This window comes from Saimiri boliviensis, chromosome 18 (assembly GCF_048565385.1).
Source record: "Saimiri boliviensis isolate mSaiBol1 chromosome 18, mSaiBol1.pri, whole genome shotgun sequence".
NCBI classification, from domain to species: Eukaryota; Metazoa; Chordata; class Mammalia; order Primates; family Cebidae; genus Saimiri; species Saimiri boliviensis.
Window position 1 is genome coordinate 1,221,193 of NC_133466.1, and position 18,921 is coordinate 1,240,113.

The 18,921-nt window shown below is 62.9% G+C and overlaps 1 protein-coding gene across 2 annotated transcripts in view; it reads right to left on the reverse strand.

The window, feature by feature from the left end:
• COL18A1 (collagen type XVIII alpha 1 chain) overlaps positions 1–18,921 on the reverse strand; it is a 97,214-nt gene that overhangs the window by 4,465 nt on the left and 73,828 nt on the right. For both annotated transcript variants that reach the window (XM_074389433.1, XM_074389432.1), the window contains 22 exons: positions 18,059–18,190; positions 17,577–17,639; positions 16,676–16,702; positions 15,786–15,821; positions 15,046–15,117; positions 14,722–14,757; positions 14,292–14,381; positions 13,198–13,227; positions 13,049–13,075; positions 12,600–12,662; positions 12,263–12,337; positions 11,364–11,390; positions 11,026–11,079; positions 10,534–10,608; positions 9,448–9,516; positions 8,775–8,817; positions 8,276–8,338; positions 2,768–2,811; positions 2,328–2,435; positions 1,619–1,772; positions 1,466–1,539; positions 952–1,080 (listed from right to left, as the gene is read on the reverse strand). In XM_074389433.1, the coding sequence (XP_074245534.1) occupies positions 952–1,080; positions 1,466–1,539; positions 1,619–1,772; positions 2,328–2,435; positions 2,768–2,811; positions 8,276–8,338; positions 8,775–8,817; positions 9,448–9,516; positions 10,534–10,608; positions 11,026–11,079; positions 11,364–11,390; positions 12,263–12,337; positions 12,600–12,662; positions 13,049–13,075; positions 13,198–13,227; positions 14,292–14,381; positions 14,722–14,757; positions 15,046–15,117; positions 15,786–15,821; positions 16,676–16,702; positions 17,577–17,639; positions 18,059–18,190 (1,491 nt within the window). The remainder of the gene's footprint in view (positions 1–951; positions 1,081–1,465; positions 1,540–1,618; positions 1,773–2,327; positions 2,436–2,767; positions 2,812–8,275; positions 8,339–8,774; positions 8,818–9,447; positions 9,517–10,533; positions 10,609–11,025; positions 11,080–11,363; positions 11,391–12,262; positions 12,338–12,599; positions 12,663–13,048; positions 13,076–13,197; positions 13,228–14,291; positions 14,382–14,721; positions 14,758–15,045; positions 15,118–15,785; positions 15,822–16,675; positions 16,703–17,576; positions 17,640–18,058; positions 18,191–18,921) is intronic.

Sequence of the window (18,921 nt, forward strand, 5' to 3'; positions counted from 1 at the left end):
AGGATGTCATCCCCTGCCTCCTCCTGCCAGGACCAAAGCCCCTGAACACTGGGACCAGGCTGTGTCCCAGTGCCGACGAGGACACCTGGCACACGGTGGACAGCAGCTCAGTGTCTGCTGTGAGACCTGCAGCCTCTCACTGGACAGATGAAGGGACTGGAGTGGGGTTCACTGTCTAGGGTGCTACAGGGGCCAGCCAGGCCCAGGGGGGCCGGCAGCTTGAGGGTGGAAGGGCTTTGGCAGGCAGGGCTGCGTCAATGCGTGGTGCTCTGCAGTGGAGGCTCCCACGGATGCCACGGCCGTTCCAGCGGCATGGGGCTTCTACCAGTCCTCACCTTTGCCACATGAAGGCAAACCTCCCCCAGCAATCACGGCCTTGCCCCCCTGGCTCAGACTGGCCGCTCCCGCCTCCCAGGCCATTTTGGTAAAGCAGGAAAGGGGCTGGCCTTGCCAGGATGGCACCACCCCGGGTGGGTCTGAGGAGCCGGGCCCGTGAGCAACGCCAGTGCTAAGCAGTGTGGACACAGTTCCTCCCACCTGGGTGTTTAGCTCGGGGTGCAGAGCCACCAGGCTGTGGCCGTCACGTGGCCCCTGAAGGACTGAGCCACCTGCCACCTCGTCCCGTCAGACGCCTTGTCTTGTTAACCGGCGTGCGAGGTGATGTTTGTCTTTGTAAATGTTCACTGCGACGTGAACCTCTGGGGAGCCCCGGGACAGTGCCCCTCACAACCATGGGTTCATCCACTTAAGACATTTGAGCTCACTTTTCTCTATACCCGAAAGTGCTCACAAAAGTATTCAACTAAGTTTTCTAGAAGTTTCAAAGTTTTAAGAAGCACTGGCTGCCACCCTCCATCCCTGTCGCGGGTCTGGGCCTCCTGCCTTCCGCCAGCCCCAGGAGGAGGCACTGGCCCTTCCACGGGTCGGGACCCTGCCACGCAGAACGCTCACCTGGACCTTCCTGAAGCCGTTCCGCACACGGACGTAGAGCTCCTCCTCCTCGGCCACGAAGATGAGCCAGCCCTCGGGCACCTCGTGCCCCTGGCCCAGCATGGCCTGGCGCGTGGCCCAGAGCCTCACCTGGCGGGACCCAAACGCAGGAGCATAGGGCGGAGGCAGAGGGAAGGGATGCCCGTTTCAGGGTGCTGGGCGGGGGCCGCAGGGCTTTGGGCAGGCGTGGACTGAGGCGGCTGCCCCTATGAGCACCGTGGGGACCCCTGCCCATCTCCAGCCCCTCAGCCTCGGTGCCCAGGGCATGAACCCCGGGTACTTCCCAGCCGGGGTCCTCCTCCTGGGCCCACTGAATCCCCCCGTGGCCCCGCCCTGCCTTCACCCCGGAAACCGCATCTCGGCTTCCTGTGCTTCTCCCTGTGGGGTCCGTGGGACGGTGCCTCTGAGGGGCAGGGTCTGCAGAACCAGCCAGGGCACGGGACGCAGGTGCCCGGCCGGCCGCCTCGACACTTACCCCTGAGGAGGCACCCATGGTTCCAGGGGGCCCAGGGGGCCCAGGAGGGCCCGGAGGGCCGGGAATGCTGATAGCTGTGGGAGAGAAACCAAGGTGGGAACACGAAGCCACATGAGGTGGCCTCTGCCCAGGGCCCACTCCCCACCGACTTACGCTGCCTGTGAGGGCCAGGAAAGGACGGGGCCCCCGGGGGGCCAGGGGGGCCTGGAGGGCCGGGAGGGCCCTGGCGCCCCTCGTAGCCGATGCCAGGGGGTCCCTGAGGTCCAGGTGGGCCAGGCTGGCCCCGGATGCTCTCTCCCTTGGGACCCTAGGGATGGAGACAAGAGACGCTTCCTGGTTACATCATGGCCTGGGCACGGGTCGGGCAAGCTCGTGGGGCTGCGGCCGTGTCTGCGGAGATCCCCTTCATGAGTGCAGCCTCTGGGTCACTGGTCCCCTCCCTGCCCATGCCACAGCCTGAGAAACCCCACAGCATCACCCTTCCCTGGGGCGCGATCCTGGGACAGGGACCAGCGTGGCCCCCAACAACGTGTGGGCCCCCAGGCAGAAGGTGGGACCCAGAGCTCTCTGGAGACTTCAGGACTGACAGGCCTAAACCCCTATCCCACCCAGCCGGGGAGCAGAGGCGGATGGGCCAGGCCCCTGCCGGAGGGCACGACCCAGAGCACCACAGGGGTGAGGGGTGTCTGGGGGCGGCGAACCCACACCCGCACACCCTGCGGGGACAGGGACATGTCGGGGCTGCTGGACTTGCAGGGGCCTCTCCAGCCTTGGCAGACGTCAGTGGCTGGGCTGCACCCGCCCTCAGCTCCTGGATCCAGACCCCTGCGACGTGCACTCTGGCTGACAGGCTGGGACTTACTGCAATCCCAGGGTAGCCGGGGGGGCCGGGGGGGCCCGGGGGGCCACCGCCCCCGGGCTCACCCCTGTCGCCTTTCTGTCCTGCGTCACCTCGGTCTCCCTTCTCCCCCTGTGGACGAAAACACTTGTCAGACACGGGAGCCCCAAACCCCTACAAGGCACAGGCGGCCTCCTGTCCCTCCCAAGCCAGGGCAAGGCAGCTGGAAGCTTCCGGAGCCCAGGCCTGTGAGCTGCTGCCGTATGAAACAGGGCTTGACTCCTCAGCTCCCAATGCTCAGCCAAGTCTCCCAAAAACTGAGCAGGGACAGGAATGTCCTGCGCCATGCCCTCTGGAGCCAGCACCCCTCACAGGCCTGAACAGGGAAAAGGGGGCTTGGGCTGGATGGAGCCGCCACCCAGGGGATGTACAGGACCCCCCAGCCCCACTAGGGGGTCACCCACCTTCATTTCAGCTTCCAGCTGAAGGAAGTCAAACGGAAACTGCCCTACAAGAGAGAGACGGGGTGTCGCTGAGTGGGGTCCGACGGTGCCCAGGCTTCCCCTGCAGCTCCCAGCACTGAGAGTCGGGGTGCCGCTGAGGGGTGTCTGACGGTGCCCGGGCTTCCCCTGCAGCCCTCAGCACTGAGAGACGGGGTGTCGCTGAGTGGGGTCCGACGGTGCCCAGGCTTCCCCTGCAGCTCCCAGCACTGAGAGTCGGGGTGCCGCTGAGGGGTGTCTGACGGTGCCCGGGCTTCCCCTGCAGCCCTCAGCACTGAGAGAGTCGGGGTGTCGCTGAGTGGGGTCCGACGGTGCCCAGGCTTCCCCTGCAGCTCCCAGCACTGAGAGTCGGGGTGCCGCTGAGGGGTGTCTGACGGTGCCCGGGCTTCCCCTGCAGCCCTCAGCACTGAGAGACGGGGTGTCGCTGAGTGGGGTCCGACGGTGCCCAGGCTTCCCCTGCAGCTCCCAGCACTGAGAGTCGGGGTGCCGCTGAGGGGTGTCTGACGGTGCCCGGGCTTCCCCTGCAGCCCCCAGCACTGAGAGACGGGGTGTCGCTGAGTGGGGTCCGACGGTGCCCAGGCTTCCCCTGCAGCTCCCAGCACTGAGAGTCGGGGTGCCGCTGAGGGGTGTCTAATGGTGCCCGGGCTTCCCCTGCAGCCCTCAGCACTGAGAGAGACGGGGTGTCGCTGAGTGGGGTCCGACGGTGCCCAGGCTTCCCCTGCAGCTCCCAGCACTGAGAGTCGGGGTGCCGCTGAGGGGTGTCTGACGGTGCCCGGGCTTCCCCTACAGCCCTCAGCACTGAGAGAGTCGGGGTGTCACTGAGTGGGGTCCGAAGGTGCCCAGGCTTCCCCTGCAGCCCCTAGCACTGAGAGAGACGGGGTGTCACTGAGTGGGGTCCGACGGTGCCCGGGCTTCCCCTGCAGCTCCCAGCACTGAGAGACGGGGTGTCGCTGAGTGGGGTCTGATGGTGCCCAGGCTTTCCCCGCAGACCCAAGCGCTGGGGCGGGTTTGCTGAATTGCTTCCAGCCATGGCCGTATTTCTCGGTAGAAACTGCATATTTCATTAGGGTTCTTCTTAGTTAAGGGATACTTTTTGATGTTTTTGTTAAAGGTGCCCTTTTAAAACTTCATTAATTGCTTAGGACTAGTTGATTTTTCTAAACTGCCCTTCCATCCAGTGACCTTGGAACATTTTCTTATGAATCCCAACAGTTCACTGTAGATCACTTGGGTGGCTTCGGTGGGAGACGTGCTGAGAAACCCCAAGGCAGTTCCTTCCTCCTTCCCGTCTCTCCTCCACCTCCTCCCAGCGTGGAGCAGGCAGCGTTTCTCGGTCCTGGGGAGAGGGTCCCGCACCCCCTCCATGTCTCGGTCCTGGGGAGAGGGTCCTGCACCCCCTCCACGTCTCGGTCCTGATGAGGGTCCCGCACCCACTCCACGTCTCGGTCCTGATGAGGGTCCCGCACCCCCTCCATGTCTCGGTCCTGATGAGGGTCCCGCACCCCCTCCATGTCTCGGTCCTGATGAGGGTCCCGCACCCCCTCCATGTCTCGGTCCTGGGGAGAGGGTCCCGCACCCCCTCCACGTCTCGGTCCTGATGAGGGTCCCGCATCCCCTCCGAGGGTGACGCTGTGGAAACGCCACAGTGGCTCCTTCCAGACCACGGACGAGGCCTTTGGTGAAATCACTTCTTGGTGTGTCTTTTCTCCTTTTTATCACTCTTGGCAGAGGTGTGTGAATATGATTAGCCTTCTCAAAGAACTGACCGGATTGTTTTACCTTCTTGGTCCTTGCTATTTTATAAATACATAAAACATACATGACTTGTCCTCATTTGTAACTGCTCTTTAATATTTCTTCCTATTTTCATCAAAAAAGTCTGCAGCTTGTTCTTTACCATCTCAGGTGGGGTGTGTGGAAACATGTACCATTTAAGGCTGTAATTTTGTGAACAGAGATGACAAAACCCTTCTCCTTCCAGGTGGGAAGGCGGCCTTGGGCGAACCTTGAAGACTGTTCCCCTGGAACCCTGACTGGGGTGGAGGCGACCTCAGCCCTGGAGGCTGTGCCTTGTGACCCAGAAGGTTCTGAGCAGGTGCCCCCCCCATCCCACAGGCGCAGTCCCTGGGGTCGGAGGTCACAGCTGCTTCTGGGACCTGTGCTCCTCCGGGGCTGGGCCTCGCTCCGGGTCCTTCTGTAAGTGACTGGCTGTGGAGGGCCCAGCGCCTGGGAGCCTGGGGGTTGTGCCGGGGCAAGGCCCTGCGGCTGCAGTGTGAGGGCTGGGGCTGCCCGGGGCACACCTTAAGCTCCAGGGCTATTTCTCACGTCCACTTGCTTCTGCTTGACTCACGAGCCGCCTGAAGGGCACTGCCCTGCGGCATTTCCCACGTGCTTCCACTGCACGTCATGAGATCCCGGTTCCTGCAAGCCAGGCCTGCTGTCCGCCTAGCCTCTGTTCCCGACGCTGGAACACGGCCTGGAGACCTTAGCAGGTGATGCCTATCGGACCTGCTGTCAGGTCTCCCTGGGCTGAAAGTCTCCCTATAATGATTTTTCTTTTTAACTTTACCAATTTTTTACTTGTCGTATCTTGAGGCTGTCTAATTAGATGCACAGAATTGTAGAACTACTAAATTTCTCTGGTAGAGATGCTCCATTGTCTCAATGAACATTTATTTTTTATTTTTTCAGGACGGAGTCTCACTGTCACCAGGCTGGAGTGCAATGGCGCGATCTCAGCTCACTGCAACCTCTGCCTCCCGGGTTCAAGGGATTCTCCTGCCTTGGCCTCCCAAGTAGCTGAGACCACAGGTGCACATCACCATGCCCAGCTAGTTTTTGTGTGTTTTTAGTAGAGAAAGGGCTTCACATGATGGCCAGGATGGTCTCTATCTCTTGATCTGCTTGCCTCAGCCTCCCAAAGTGCTGGGACTACAGGTGTGAGCCACCGCACCCAACTGAGCACTTATTATTTTTGACCATGTTTCCTACTCCAGGATATACTTTGCACACACTGACCCACACCCCATACTACACACCCACATATGCACACTCCTACATACACACCACACCCACATACACACCCAGCACACCTCACACTATACCGCACACTACACCCACATATGCACACTTCACACTCTCCTATACACCCACACCCCACTCCACACCCACACTCCACTCCCCCATTCCTACACACCCACACCCCACTCCACACCCACATACGCACACTCCACACACTCCTATACACCCACACCCCACTCCACACCCACACACTCCACACCCACACCCCACTCCACACCCACATCCACACACTCCACACCCCCACATCCACACTCCACACACACCTGAATCCACACCGCCTCCGGGTGCCCTGCCCTCTCTGGTCCTGTCAGTGGGGAGCGTCTCTCGCAGCAGACACGTCGGTTCTGGTGTATCCCACTGACAATGTCTGTCCTTCGGTGGCCGTGTCTCCCCAAGTCACACTCACGGCACCTGTGGATGGATCTGCGCTTCTGTTCTACGTTCCTCTTCCTCTCCTGTGTTGGCTTCTTTGGATGCAGTCTGTGTTCTAAACGTCCCATGTGTGCCATCCTGCCTCTCCCCCACTGTCAGCTCTGCCTTCCTCTCCAAACTCACAGTCCCAGAGTGAACTACAGCCACTCCCCAGGGCGCCGAGACTGAGGGGGCCTCTGAGCCCACTGTCACTGGGACGTTGTATCACGCAGCCTGCACCAGTTCCTGCAGGAGCCTCTGACCCCACTGTCGCTGGGCCGTCGTGCCCTGCAGCCTGGATGGGTTCCTGCAAGAGCCTCTGACCCCACTGTCGCTGGGACCCCATGTCATGCAGCCTGCATGGGTTCCTGCGGGAGCTTCTGACCCCACTGTCACTGGGCCGTCGTGCCCTGCAGCCTGCATGGGTTCCTGCGGGAGCTTCTGACCCCACTGTCACTGGGCCATCGTGCCCTGCAGCCTGGATGGGTTCCTGCGAGAGCCTCTGACCCCACTGTCGCTGGGACGTCGAGCCCTGCAGCCTGCATGGGTTCCCGCTGGCATTGTCTCCCCATCTCTGCACTCCCTTGGCCTCATCTTCTCCCTGAAGAGCCTCTGCCGACACAGGTCGGGTCTGGAGTGGCTGCTTGCTGGCTGCCATCTGGTTCTAAAGGCTGCGGGAATACCTCTGGCTGTTGGCGTCCACGCTGGCAGTTCCCCTTCTTGGATGTTTTGAAACCATTTATGGTCTTCTGGCTTCTCCCACTTTGTTGAGAAATCTCGTCACTCTTATTGTTGATCCTTCAAATGTGGGGAGTTCTGCAGCTTCCTGGGCTCTGGAAGAGCCTTGGCCATCCGCTGCAAACCCCGCTCCCTCTGGGGCCCCCGGGGCGCTCATTCTGGCTCCCAGGGACAGGCGGCCCCACGTCCACCTGGACATTCTGCTTCCCCATCACGTCTCATTCACCTAAACTCACAGACGGGTCCCAAGTTCCAGCGGGTCTGCCCTCAGCCCTGGGTTCATCCCGACCCCTCTGCGCTTCCCAGTTCCTTGCTGCCATCTCCAGGTTTCCTACAGCTTGTGGGTGTGACTGTCGGGGTTCGAGGTGGGTCCGCTGACCCCATCAGCTGGGCCTCAGGTCTGCTGTGTCGCCGGCCACTCCTGGTTTCCGGTGGGCACCGTCACCTGTGTGCCGCTCACTCCTTCCTGGGCGTGTGCTGGGGCGAGCGCACCCTCCACCTTCCCGCCCGCCTTTGCCTCTGCAGGACTTAAGGGCGACCCAGCCCAGACTTGGCCTCCGCCTGCCCGGTCCCTTCCCACCCCGGGGTGCAACCCCAGCTATAGCGGCCGTGTGGCGGCCGCCTTGGAAAGGACCCTGACAGTGAGAGGTGCCCACAGCTGGCCTGGCTCTCTGGGCTTCTGCTCTGCCAGCTCCCAGACATCCTCAAACAGTGGCTTCTCATATCTTGTCCAGCTGTTCTCAGTGGTCTTAGCTGGGCAGCCAAGCAGCCCTACCACCCTCGGTGGAAGTGGGACTCGCTGGGGCATTCTCGTCCTTCTGGAGGAGGGGTTGCTGGGCTCACCCCTGGGACAGCCTGCTGGGCAATGCCTCCTCCCCACACGAGGCCCTGGGAGAGTTCCTGGGCAGACGTTCCCCAGCCCCATGGAGGGGAGAGGGTCTCAGGACCACCAGCACATGAAGGATGCTGTGCCTATGCACAGTGCTCACTCAGGCCTAGCATGGAGGGCAGCTGCCGGCTCCTCAGTGGGTGGGGTGACGGGGGCACTTGCAGCCCACCCCCACCCCATAACCAGGTCCTGTGAAAGCTCCATCAACCCAGAAGGGGCTTCCTTCTTCCCAGAGGGCAAGGTGGTCATCACACAGTGAGGGGCCAGGACCCGCCGGGGGGTTCCGGGTGTGACCCTGCTTCAGTGCTGGCCACGCCAGGGCTCCTGCACCTGGCATGCCCACAGCTACTCACCTGGTGGTCCGGGGGGGCCCACTTCTCCTTTGGCACCCTTGGGTCCTGCAGGGCCCTGATTTCCTGGAGGAAGAGAGATCAAGTGCCCGTCACGGAGTGCGCCAGGGAGGGGTCCAACCCGAAATGCCCCGTGCCTGGGGTCCGGGGTGGGGCATCGGATGGACGTGGGGGACGGTCAGGGCAAGAGCTCCCGGAGAGCAGGGGAGCCCAGGTCCCCTCAGCAGGCCACGTGGAGGCCAGGCCATGCCCGCAGGGCACGTGCTGACCAATCGCAGGGGCTGGGCTGCTTCCATCCTGCTTCGGGGAGAGAAGCAAACTCTAACTGGCAAATAGCAAATGGGGCCACCCCAGGTCAGGTCCTGCACAGCTGTGCCAGGAGGGGCCTCGGGAAGGGCCAAGATCATCAGGACTGAGTGTGGGCTGAGCGCGCTGGCTTGGGAAGGAACGTGAGGAGGTCCCTTCCAGAGCCTGGATCCCCAGCTGTCAGCCGGGCCCTCACCTGGCAATCCGGGACGCCCGGGGCGGCTGGACTCAACAAACGCCTGCAAGGAGCGAGGATAGGCGGCTGCTGAGGGTGATGTTCTAAAACAGGCCACCGCCACTCAAGGTCCCCAAGCCCAGACGCACCCCCACTGTGCGAGGCCACGAGGCAGCCTCCCCCACTCAGAGATGGGAGGAAACAGGTGGGAGGCCACCCGGGCTCCCTCACTCAGACACAGGCAGAAACAGGTGGGAGCCTCCCCCACTCAGAGACAAGAGGTGACAGGTGCAAGTCCACACGGCAGCCTCCCCGACTCAGACAGGAGGTAACAGGCATGAGGTCACACTGGCTCCCTCACTCAGAGACGGGAGAAAACAGGAATTTGGAGAACCGGGAGCCCTGGTGTGAGGCCAGTTGCTGAGCCTGGGAAAACGGGGGTGCCCCCAGCACCCCTGAGCTATGGCCCTCAGCAGAATTCCAGCTGGGAGTGGCTGCACGCCCACAGAGCCCTCCCTTCCCCAAGGCCTTCGAGTTCCTCGGGAACTCACCTCCTAATCCACTGCCCGCCAGACTGGCCCATCCCAGAAGGACCTCCAGATGCAGAGGCCCAGGGAGAAGGCCCAGCCCCTCTGCGGGGCTCTGGGTAAGAGCCATGGGCAGCCACAGGACAGTGGGTGCACTGGGGACTTACATTGCTGTCGTAAACAGTAGTCCCTGGAGGGCCTGGGGGTCCTGGAGGCCCCGGGGGGCCGGGCATTCCCTGTGAGGGGGACAGAGAGCTGTCAGGCTTATGGGCTGCCCGTCAGGCAGCAAGTGAGAGCAGGAGCAGTTCAGAAAATCAGAAAAATCAGAAAGCTGGCCGCTCTCCAGGCAGAACTGAGAATGCAGTGGGTCACTTAGGCCACGACTCTGAGGACAGGAGCTGGCCCTGGCCCCCTCCCCCACACACGAGTGGTGCACAAACATCCCTTGGAGGAGTGAAGAGGTCACTGTGTCTCAGGAAAAAGGTGACTGAAAATGCCCCACCCTGCTGATGCCAGGAGACAAAGCTCTTGGATCCGACGACAGCAGAGTGGATACCTGTGAGCTGAGCAGGACAATCTCTGGCATGAGGGTGTGAAGGGCATGGGCCAGGCCCACGGACGCCCTGAGAAACCATGCTGGCCGTGTGTGTGTGTGTGTGTGTGTGTGTGTGTGTGTATGGGTGCACATGCGTGTGAGAAACCATGCTGGCCTGTTTGTGTGTGTGGGGGTGTGTGTGGGGGTGTGTGTGTGGGTGTATGGATGGGTGCACATGTGTGCATAAGTACCGTGTAGGTGTGTGTGTGCACGTGTGTACATGGCTGTGCCTGTGTGGATACACACGTGTGAATGTGCACGTGCACATGTACACATGCATGTGCGTACATCTGTGTACATGTGTGCATATGCAGTGTGTGTCCATCATGGAATGGGCTAGGGAGGGCTCACACAAGTATATGGACACACGCGTATGTGTGCAGATGCTTATGTGTATGTATGTGTGTGCAGGTATTTTGATTCGTACGTGCACGAATGCAGTGTATATGGGCACACGTGCAGGTGCATGGGCATGTATGTGTACACACGTACACACATGTAGAGTGGCCGCTCGTGTGCGTGTGCATGACTGCATGGGTATGGCAGGACCAGTGCAGTATGGCCACATGGTAGGAGCTGCAGAACCCCAGGCTGTGGCCAGGCCATCCCCAGGCCCTGGTCTCCCCGCCACCCGGGCCGCCCCTTGAGGGACACTCACCCTCATGCCAATTCCAAGGCTGGCGTCTCCCGGCTCCCCTTTCTCTCCTTTCAGTCCGTTCATCCCGGGGCGACCCTGGGGTGAGGCACAGGGGTGGGAACTGCTGGGCACTGGGCATCACCAGCCAGGTTTCCGCAGGGCAGCTGCCGTTGCACCATGCCAAGCCCCGCCCAGCCCACGCTCAGCCTCGCACACTTCTGGCCCTCAGGCTGCCCCAGACCTTCTCCCTCCTTCTTCCTGCTCAAGGTCTCGTTCAGGAGGAGGTGACTGATCCCAGCACACCCAGGGCCACTTTCGTGTATCCCTCCCAGGGCCTCCTCCTGGGTCCTGGCTAGCCACATCCAGAACAAGAGCTGTGCTCAGGCAGGGCCGGTTCTGGGGAGAGGAAAGTACTGTCTACTCCCCTCTGGGCATGTCACCCCTGTGGGCCTGGGCTGCTCCCCACCTGCCAGGCCCCATCTGCTGCCCCCACAGGAGACCCCAGGTCCTCACCGGCCGTCCAGGAAAGCCAATCTCTCCCTTGTGCCCAGGCCGTCCGTATGGGCCCTGCGGAGGAAGGGAGCTGGGCTTAGTGGAGCAGACCCCGGCCCTTGTCCACAAGCCAGGGGGGCCCCTGTCCAGGAGCCGGTGAAGCAGAGGAGCCATGCAGAGCTCAGCACCCTGGGCCACCCATCGGCTCCGAGAAGCCCACTGCGGCCTTATGCCAACACCTGCCCCAGCACTTCAAAGCTGCACTCGGGAGAGGAGCCCTGGGCCGCACAGCTGAGCGAGCCTGTCCTTGGGGCCATCATACCCGAGCTCAGTGCAAAGAAAGCCGGGGTTCCACTTACCGGGGGTCCTCGGAAGCCCGGCTCTCCCTGAGCAGAAAACAAGAAGGCACAATTAGGTGGCGGCTCGTGGCCCACCTGGCAGCCTCCCTGAGGGCCCCTGTGGCCCCTCTGGGTGCATCGGCCAGACCCCAAGGCACAAGCAGCTCTGTGGAGGGTGAGAGCCGCCGGTGGGGGAGGCTCAGGATTGGGGTCTGCGTTCAGGTTGGTACGAGAAGGGGTGTGCCTGGGGCCCTGAAGCAGGGGCAGGGTTGGGGGGCCCACGTAGTGTCCTAGTTGCCGCAGGCCCCCGCTCAGATGCACAGCTGAGTGGGACAGTGGCGTTCTCACTGGGCCTGGGGATCCTGTGTCTGCGGCCCACCCAAACACCCCAGAGGGCTCAGTGCTCGCTCAGAAAGTGGGGGAGCCCGTGCCCCATACCCCAGATCCAGGATCCTCTCCAGGACCCTCCCTCCTCTTGTCCGGGTGGCTGCCTGCTGGGGGCGGGGACCCAGGCCCAGGCCCCTTGAGAAACTGACTCTGGGCCCTGCCCGAGGGCTGCAGAGAGGAAGGAGCAGCTGCTGCCCACGGCATCAGGGCCCCCAGGAAGAGGCTGGAGGGGCAGCCTGGGCTCCTGCACCCTGCAGACCAGGCCCATGGAGGCGCCAGCTCAAAGCTGCAGCCGTTGAGAATCTCCCCTCTGCAGGGTGGGCTCAGGGGCAGGCAGAGGATGAGGGGCCGGCGGGCCGGCCTACCGGGGTGCAGAGGGGAGGGGCCATGAGGGGCCAGGCCTGGATCCTGGAGCCCTGCTTGGGCAGGGCCCGTGGGTCAGGGAGACCCTCAGCAAGACCCTTCCCAGGCTGTCTCCACAGCCCCCAGAAGCCCCCACGCCCCCACACTGGAAGGAGGTTGCCCAGCCTCACCTTGGCTCCTTTCTGGGCAGGGCCCAGGGCACTGCCATCGGGGCTGAAGATGCTGCCAGGCTCGCCCTTCTCACCCTGGAACGGCAGGAGGTCTGGCAGGGTCAGGCCAGCTCCTTCCCACAAAGCCTCACCCAGAGCCCGAAGGCATGAGTCCTCAGCTGGGGAGCAGCCTGGGTCCTCTTCCAGGCGGGAGGCGACCACAGGGACAGCCCGAGTGGGGTGTACCCCTCACCACAGAGGCTGGGGACTACCAGATCCCCCGACAGCGGTCACCTGGGCAGGCTGGGGCCGCCCCTCGGTCATAGAGGGGGTTGAGGGACGGCGCCTGAGCCCTTACCTTGGGTCCCGGGGAGCCTCGTTCGCCCTTAGAGCCCAGGTCGCCCTTGGGGCCCGCAGGTCCCTGAAATGGGGGCCAGACAGGGGTGAGGCTCGAGCAGCTGCGTCTCCCCCATCCCCAACGGCTGCTCCACCTCCTGCCACAGCTGCCCCCGTGACGTGCCTGCCTTGTCAGTGACCCCCAGGGCCCCCTCGGGCCCGCCTCACTCCGGACACCACAGGCCTCTGCAGGCAAAAGAAGCTGCCTCAGCCTCGGGGGTGCCCACCCGGTGTGGGGCCTGCCAGGGGCTCCTGCCCACATCCCGCTACCATCGTGGCCTCGGGGGTGGTGACTGCTGCAATCCCCATCCCAGCTCTACAGGCTGCTGTGTGCCACCAGGTGGGGACCCTCTGTCCCCTGCAGGGAGGGCGGTGGGGGGCAGTGCTCAGCTCTGGCACGAGGTTACTCACAGGGAAGCCTGCGAAGCCCGGCCGGCCCTGGGGAGAGAGGGACGGCGTCAGCTGGGGTCACCACACACCTGCGCCGCAGCCCGGGCCCACCCAGCCTTGAACCCCGCTCCCCCACAGGCACGTCTCTCAGAAGCCAGGCAGGCATGTACCTCAGATCCCGGCACGCTCCGGACGGCTCCCTGTCCACCAGCCGCAAAAAGAAATCAGAAGCAAAGAACGGCATTTAAAATCAAACCGGACCCTCACCGTGAGACTTACAAGGTCAGTAGAACAAAATGAAACATGAAACTCAGGAAAATGCTGCTTTCCAGTTTTCCTGGGCCGGGAGCATCCCTCCCGAGCAGACTCCGTGCACTCAGAGCAGCGGGACGCAGACTGCAGACGCCCCAAAGGCCATGGTTTTCACTTCCGTTTTGCTTTAACATGTTCCTTCCTCTGCTAGAGGCTCCCTAGCTTGCCAGCCCGGGGGCTTTTGTGATGTTCCGATGACTTGACTGTCACACCCAAGTCCCTGTGGCCCCGCGATGCCCATCCGGCTGCTCCCAGCAAAGCCACGCTGGGGAGCCTCTCCTGCCTGTGCCCAACCCCACCCTCCTCTCCAGACTGTTGAGGTACCACCTCCTAAGTGAGGGCCCGGAGCACAGGGTGAGGGCTGACGGTGCCTGCTCTCAGCTCTGCCCGGGCAGCCACTTCCACTGGCAGCCACAGAGAAGCAGGGATCTGAACCCCTCCCACACCCAGCTCTGCTCCCTGGGCTGTGCGTCTGCCTGGGCTCAGCCTCCTGCCTAGACACGGGGCTTGGGGCTGCCGCTGCATTCCATGTGGCAGGGCTGGGCAGGGTCACGTCTGCCTGTGACGCCAGGGTGACATAGGAACGAGTGGGACACGCTGCTGGCTGACATAGAGGGTGCAGCTGAAAGGCCTGATGGACAGGCCTTGGTGGAGAGGAAGGTTCCAGAACGGACACAGCCTTCACCAGAGGGCCAGGGGCATGGCTGCTGCTTCTGACAGGGCAGCTGGAGGACTCTGTGCCTCAGGACTCTGTGTCTCAGGGCCACAGCATCAAGGACACAGATGGGAGCCCCGCCCACCCCTGGGGCGTCTCTGACCGGGGGCCTCAGCAGCCCCCACCGTGGAGTCAGAGTGTGGCCTGTCCTGTGGGCTGTGGGGGGTTCGGGGAGGGATCTCTGCACCCAGTGGGAAGTCTGGACAGACTGGGTGCCCACCCATGCAGCATCCTTACGTCCTGCTCCGACACGTAGACCACAGGCCCTGGGGGGCCAGGGGGGCCGGGGAGGCCCGGCTGCCCGACTCCGTCCTTCCCTGGATCTCCCTGGAAGAAGATGCCATGTGTCCAGCATTTTGTCTCAGCCACTCTGGCCAGGACCCCAGAGCCACCCAGCCCTGGAGGGGGTGCCCAGAGCCCCCGGGGCGTGAGGAGGGCACAGGGCTGTGGACTCAGCCTTGGAGTCCCCTCCCAGGCAGGGCGGGGCGATGGCTGAGCTGCACATGCTGCGCCGGCCTAAAAGCCGCCCCTGCCGACTTGAGGGTCTTTGTCCCGAGTCTCTGAGGCCACGTGGGCAGCAGCGGCATGGACCTGGGGGCAGCTGAGGCCAAGCCTTTGGGATGTCCCAGCACCCCCCACCCCCATGCACCCGCCCAGGGACACTCACCTTTTCTCCCCGGCTGCCTCTGTCTCCCTTTGGCCCCTGAAGAGACAAGAAAGAAATGGTTCATCATAAACAGGAACAGGGGCCCCCGTCCAGGAGCCCCCAGGCTCCCACGAGGGATGACTGTGGATGAAGACTTGGAGTTCTTTATTTCCAGACCGGGAGGGGCCTGGGAGGGAGGCAGCCAGCGAAAGCCCTGATGGAGACGTGCACTTGGCTCCTGGCGCTCAGAGACCCGGAGGGAACACACCTGCTGCCAGCTTTCAACGTGGCGTGGTGCCTTTGGGGCTCCATGCCTTACACCCCAGGGTCACCAAGGCCGCTCACCTGGGGCCCAGCAGCGCCCTCTCTGCCGGGGAGGCCGGGGAAGCCAGGGGCTCCATCTGCTCCAATTTCTCCCTGAAAGGACACACGGAGGGTCCTGGGCGTCAGCCACGCGCCCTGGGCTGCAGGGACCCTCACGAGGAGTCCCGAGGAACCCCTGGACGTGGTGACGGCCTGAGCTTCTCTCTCACCCCTGTGGGCCTAAGCGGGGGCTGTGGAGGGACGGAGGAGTGGGGAAGGGGGAGTCGGGAGGAGGGGGGAGTTGAGGGAGGAGGAAGTTGGGGGAGGAGGAAGTGGGGGAGGGGAAATGGGGAAGGAAGTGGGGGATGGGAACGTGAGGGAGGGGAATTGGGGGGGAAGTCGGGGCGAAGTCGGGGAGGGGGAAGTGGGATGAGGAGGAGGTAGAGGAGGGGGAAGTTGGGGAGCGGGAAGTGAGGGAAAAGGAGAGGCAGGGGCGGAGGGGGCGGCGCGGAGGGGGCTGCACAGTCAGGCAGCTGGGAGGGAGGAAGGCCGTGTTCCTGATGCCGTCAAACCTGCAGGTGCCCTGGGGTTGGGTGCCCTGCATGTGGGTGTCCTGGTGGTTTTGCCTTTGAAACCAGCACGTCTTCAATTATAAAGGAAGGACGGTAGTAGGAAGAGCAGGGGAGGCCGCCCCGAGCCAACCTCTGCAGGTGTCTGCCTGGGCCCTCCCGGCCCCTGCCTGGCCACGTCTCTGAGCCCCAGCGTCATGCTTACATGCTTACCTTGGCCCCCGGTGGCCCAGGCATGCCAGGATCCCCCTAAGTGGATAAAGCGTCTCATGAGCACCCACTGGGGCCAGCCCAGCTCCCCAGGCAGCGTCCACCCCGGGGGGAGGGAAGAGTGAGTGACCCAGGATGTACTCACGCCCCTCCCCCAGCCCATACTTGTGCAGGGACCCCATGACCCACGGTGGCCAAAGGCACCCGGTCTGGTCTGCAGTGGAGCCTGGGGGCATATTCCATCACTGGGACTCCAAGCAGAACCCTGCTGAGATGACCTCACTTTCACAATTTAAGAAAGTGAACACACAGCCCTTCCAAAAAGTCAGCCTTTTTGGGCACCAGGGCAGGGCTGGTGACAAGTGAGAGTCACCGCAGGGTGGGCCCCTGCCACCAAGCTTTGATGTGCACAGCTGGGTGAGAGGCGGCTGCTGCCCAGAGCCCAGGCGGGGGTGGGGTCTTTGGGGCAGGCTGGGGGCTGGTGTCCTCCAGGAACAGGGGAGCAGAGGATCAACTCCCGGGTCCTCCAGGGTCACCACACCTCTGGCCCTGAGCCCAGGAGCCCACCTGTCCCTAAGGCTGAGATGGAGACCCCGGGTTCTTCCCAAGCCCCTCTTTCAGCCCGTCAGAGAGTTTGCTTCAGGAGTGTGAACCCGGGAATCCTGATTCATGGGTTTCAGAGAGAACAGGGCAATAATCCTTCACACTGGACGTCCCGACAGGGGGCTGTGTGTGATTATTTCCCAGTTCAGCTTTTGTGCTGCATTTTGCAAATTTCCCGTGATGAATTCATCCTACAGCTGCCATCCGAAAACCCGAGGTGAGGCCCTGTGTCCCCAACCCCAGGGTGCCAAGGCAGCGACCGCGCAAGCCCATGCTCCGTCATCACTGACCTTGAGTCCTGGCAGGCCCGGGGGTCCCTGTGAGGGCAGAGGAGATGTTAGTGCGGCTGCAGGCCCTGCGGTGAGACACTCACCCCACAAGAAAAGCCGGCTGGTAACATTCAAGACTTAAAAACCCGTGTGTGCAAGGAAAGGAGCTAGGTTCGAACCGGGATGCCCTGCTGACTTACCGTGGGATCAGTTCGTTTCTGCCTAACTGACATTCCTCATTCATTTTTCTCCGAGTGAGAAATGTGCCGACCACCCCTGCTCTCAGGAGGCTGAGTCTCTGAGCGTGAAGCTGGACGCTGTGGCTTCAGCCACCCCACGTCTCAGGCAGGGGCTGTGGCACCTACGGGCTCCTCCGTGCTGGCACCACGTGGGAGCCGGTGTCATGGAGGGGACAGTGGGGGCGAGGAAGGAAGGAGCGGCCGGCCCCTGGGTGTGCCCTGACACGAGTTGTCTGAGCACAGATATTTGGGGATTGTGGTCACTCCTGGCTGGCCCTAACTCTGACCAGTACATATGCTGACAGTGGAACATGGTGGAGGCGTCACAGGAATTTCAGATTCTACTCAGGCCAAACATTTGTCACTTCCCAAAATTGGGCCACAAAAAGAATCTGACTTGAATTTCCCCAGAAAGGCCCGTCCTTCAGGGCGCAGGGGCCCCGCCTCTGTCCTGACCACCCACTGTGTGTCCCACTTTGCAGACCAGGCCCTCACCCCGTGATTTAGTTCAACGAAGGGGCATCTCCAGAGTGAGGGTGGCTGGTACAGTACCCCGACACGCGGCCTGTGCTGCAGGGCAGCTTCCGGCCCCAGGCAAGGCCGGCTGCTCAAGGGATACTCTTCCCCCCCAAGCAACACCCACTCTCCCCCCGGAGCCGGCCACGCCCAGCTCGCGGCAGTACCTGCAGCCCATCGGCGCCTCGGGCTGTTGACCAGAAGGGCCCTCCGGAGCCTTCCATGTCATCCTGGAGGAGCACAAGACACACGTGGGCCCATGTCCCTTCTTAGGGAAGGATCCCTCCCTGAGGCCAGCACTGCCTGAGAGCAGGACAGGCCATTCTTCGGGGCCATGGTGGCCTGGGGAGCTGCCATTCTTGGAGGGAGACTGTTCACCTGGTGGCAGGGCCTGGGCAGGGACCCCTGAGGCCGCCTGTCTGGGGTCAGCCGGGCGTGGCTGGGCCGAGTTCCCCAGGAGCAGCCCCTCAGCACGGCAGGGCACAGGCGGGAGATGGAGCCCCCACGGGGAAGACACAATCACAGGCTGGGCAACACCAGTGAGGTCACCGCCAGGGACGTGCTGCTCTGTGAGTGCCATGCCAGGGACAGCAGGGGTGGGGCACGGACACCCCCGGCTCTCCGGGGGTCAGATGCAGGTGGTACTCACAAATCCAGCGGGGAGTCCTGGTCCTGGCGGCCCGGGGGGCCCGGGGGGGCCTGGTGGTCCTGTAGGTCCGGGCGCTCCTGCAAGGCCGCTCTCCCCGCGGGCACCGGCAGGACCAGGGTCTCCCTTGCTCCCCTGCATGGGGTGAGGAGAGCGTGTCAGGGCCCAGCCCACCCCCACTGGCCCTGCATCCCCAGAGCAGACACGTTTTCTTATGACGCTTTCTCAACACCTGTAAATCAAAAGGTAAGTAACGCCCTGCCATGCAATGAATGCCAACAGCAGGAGGAGCCATCCTCCCGAGTTCACGGCGCGATTTCAGCCACTTAGAGACACAGCTGAGGACAGAGCCACAGAGCCTGGCTTGGCCGGGTCGGGTGTGCGTGCACAGTGAGGACACACATGGTGCCTTCACTACCTCCAGGCCAGGCTCTGGGGCAGACAGGGCAGCTATGGCAGGCGAGGGGACGAGAGAGGAGAGGAAGCTCAGGATCTGGGCCCGCCAGGGGCAAGAGTGGGCACAGGTGTTGCAGTGGCTCTGTTAGTGTTAAGGCCATGAGAAGCAGGAGACCACGAGGTGTGTACCCATCTCTGACCCAAGGCCCCGGGCCACCTAGAGTTCGAGGGACCCAGGTGACTGGTGAGAGCCGGGTGCAGGGAAGTGGGGCCGGGAACTTGAGGCAGGGAGACCTCAGGGCAGGGGTCCCGCTGTGACATGGCCCAGCGGCGCCACCCCCCTCATCGCAGCCCCACACTCCCTGAACCTGTTTCCTCAGCTGTAGACAGAGAGGCCCAGGGTTCCTTGCTGGGCTCGGGACAGGGCTGAATGAGACAGCCTGAGCCCAGTGCTGCCTGCAACTGGCGCA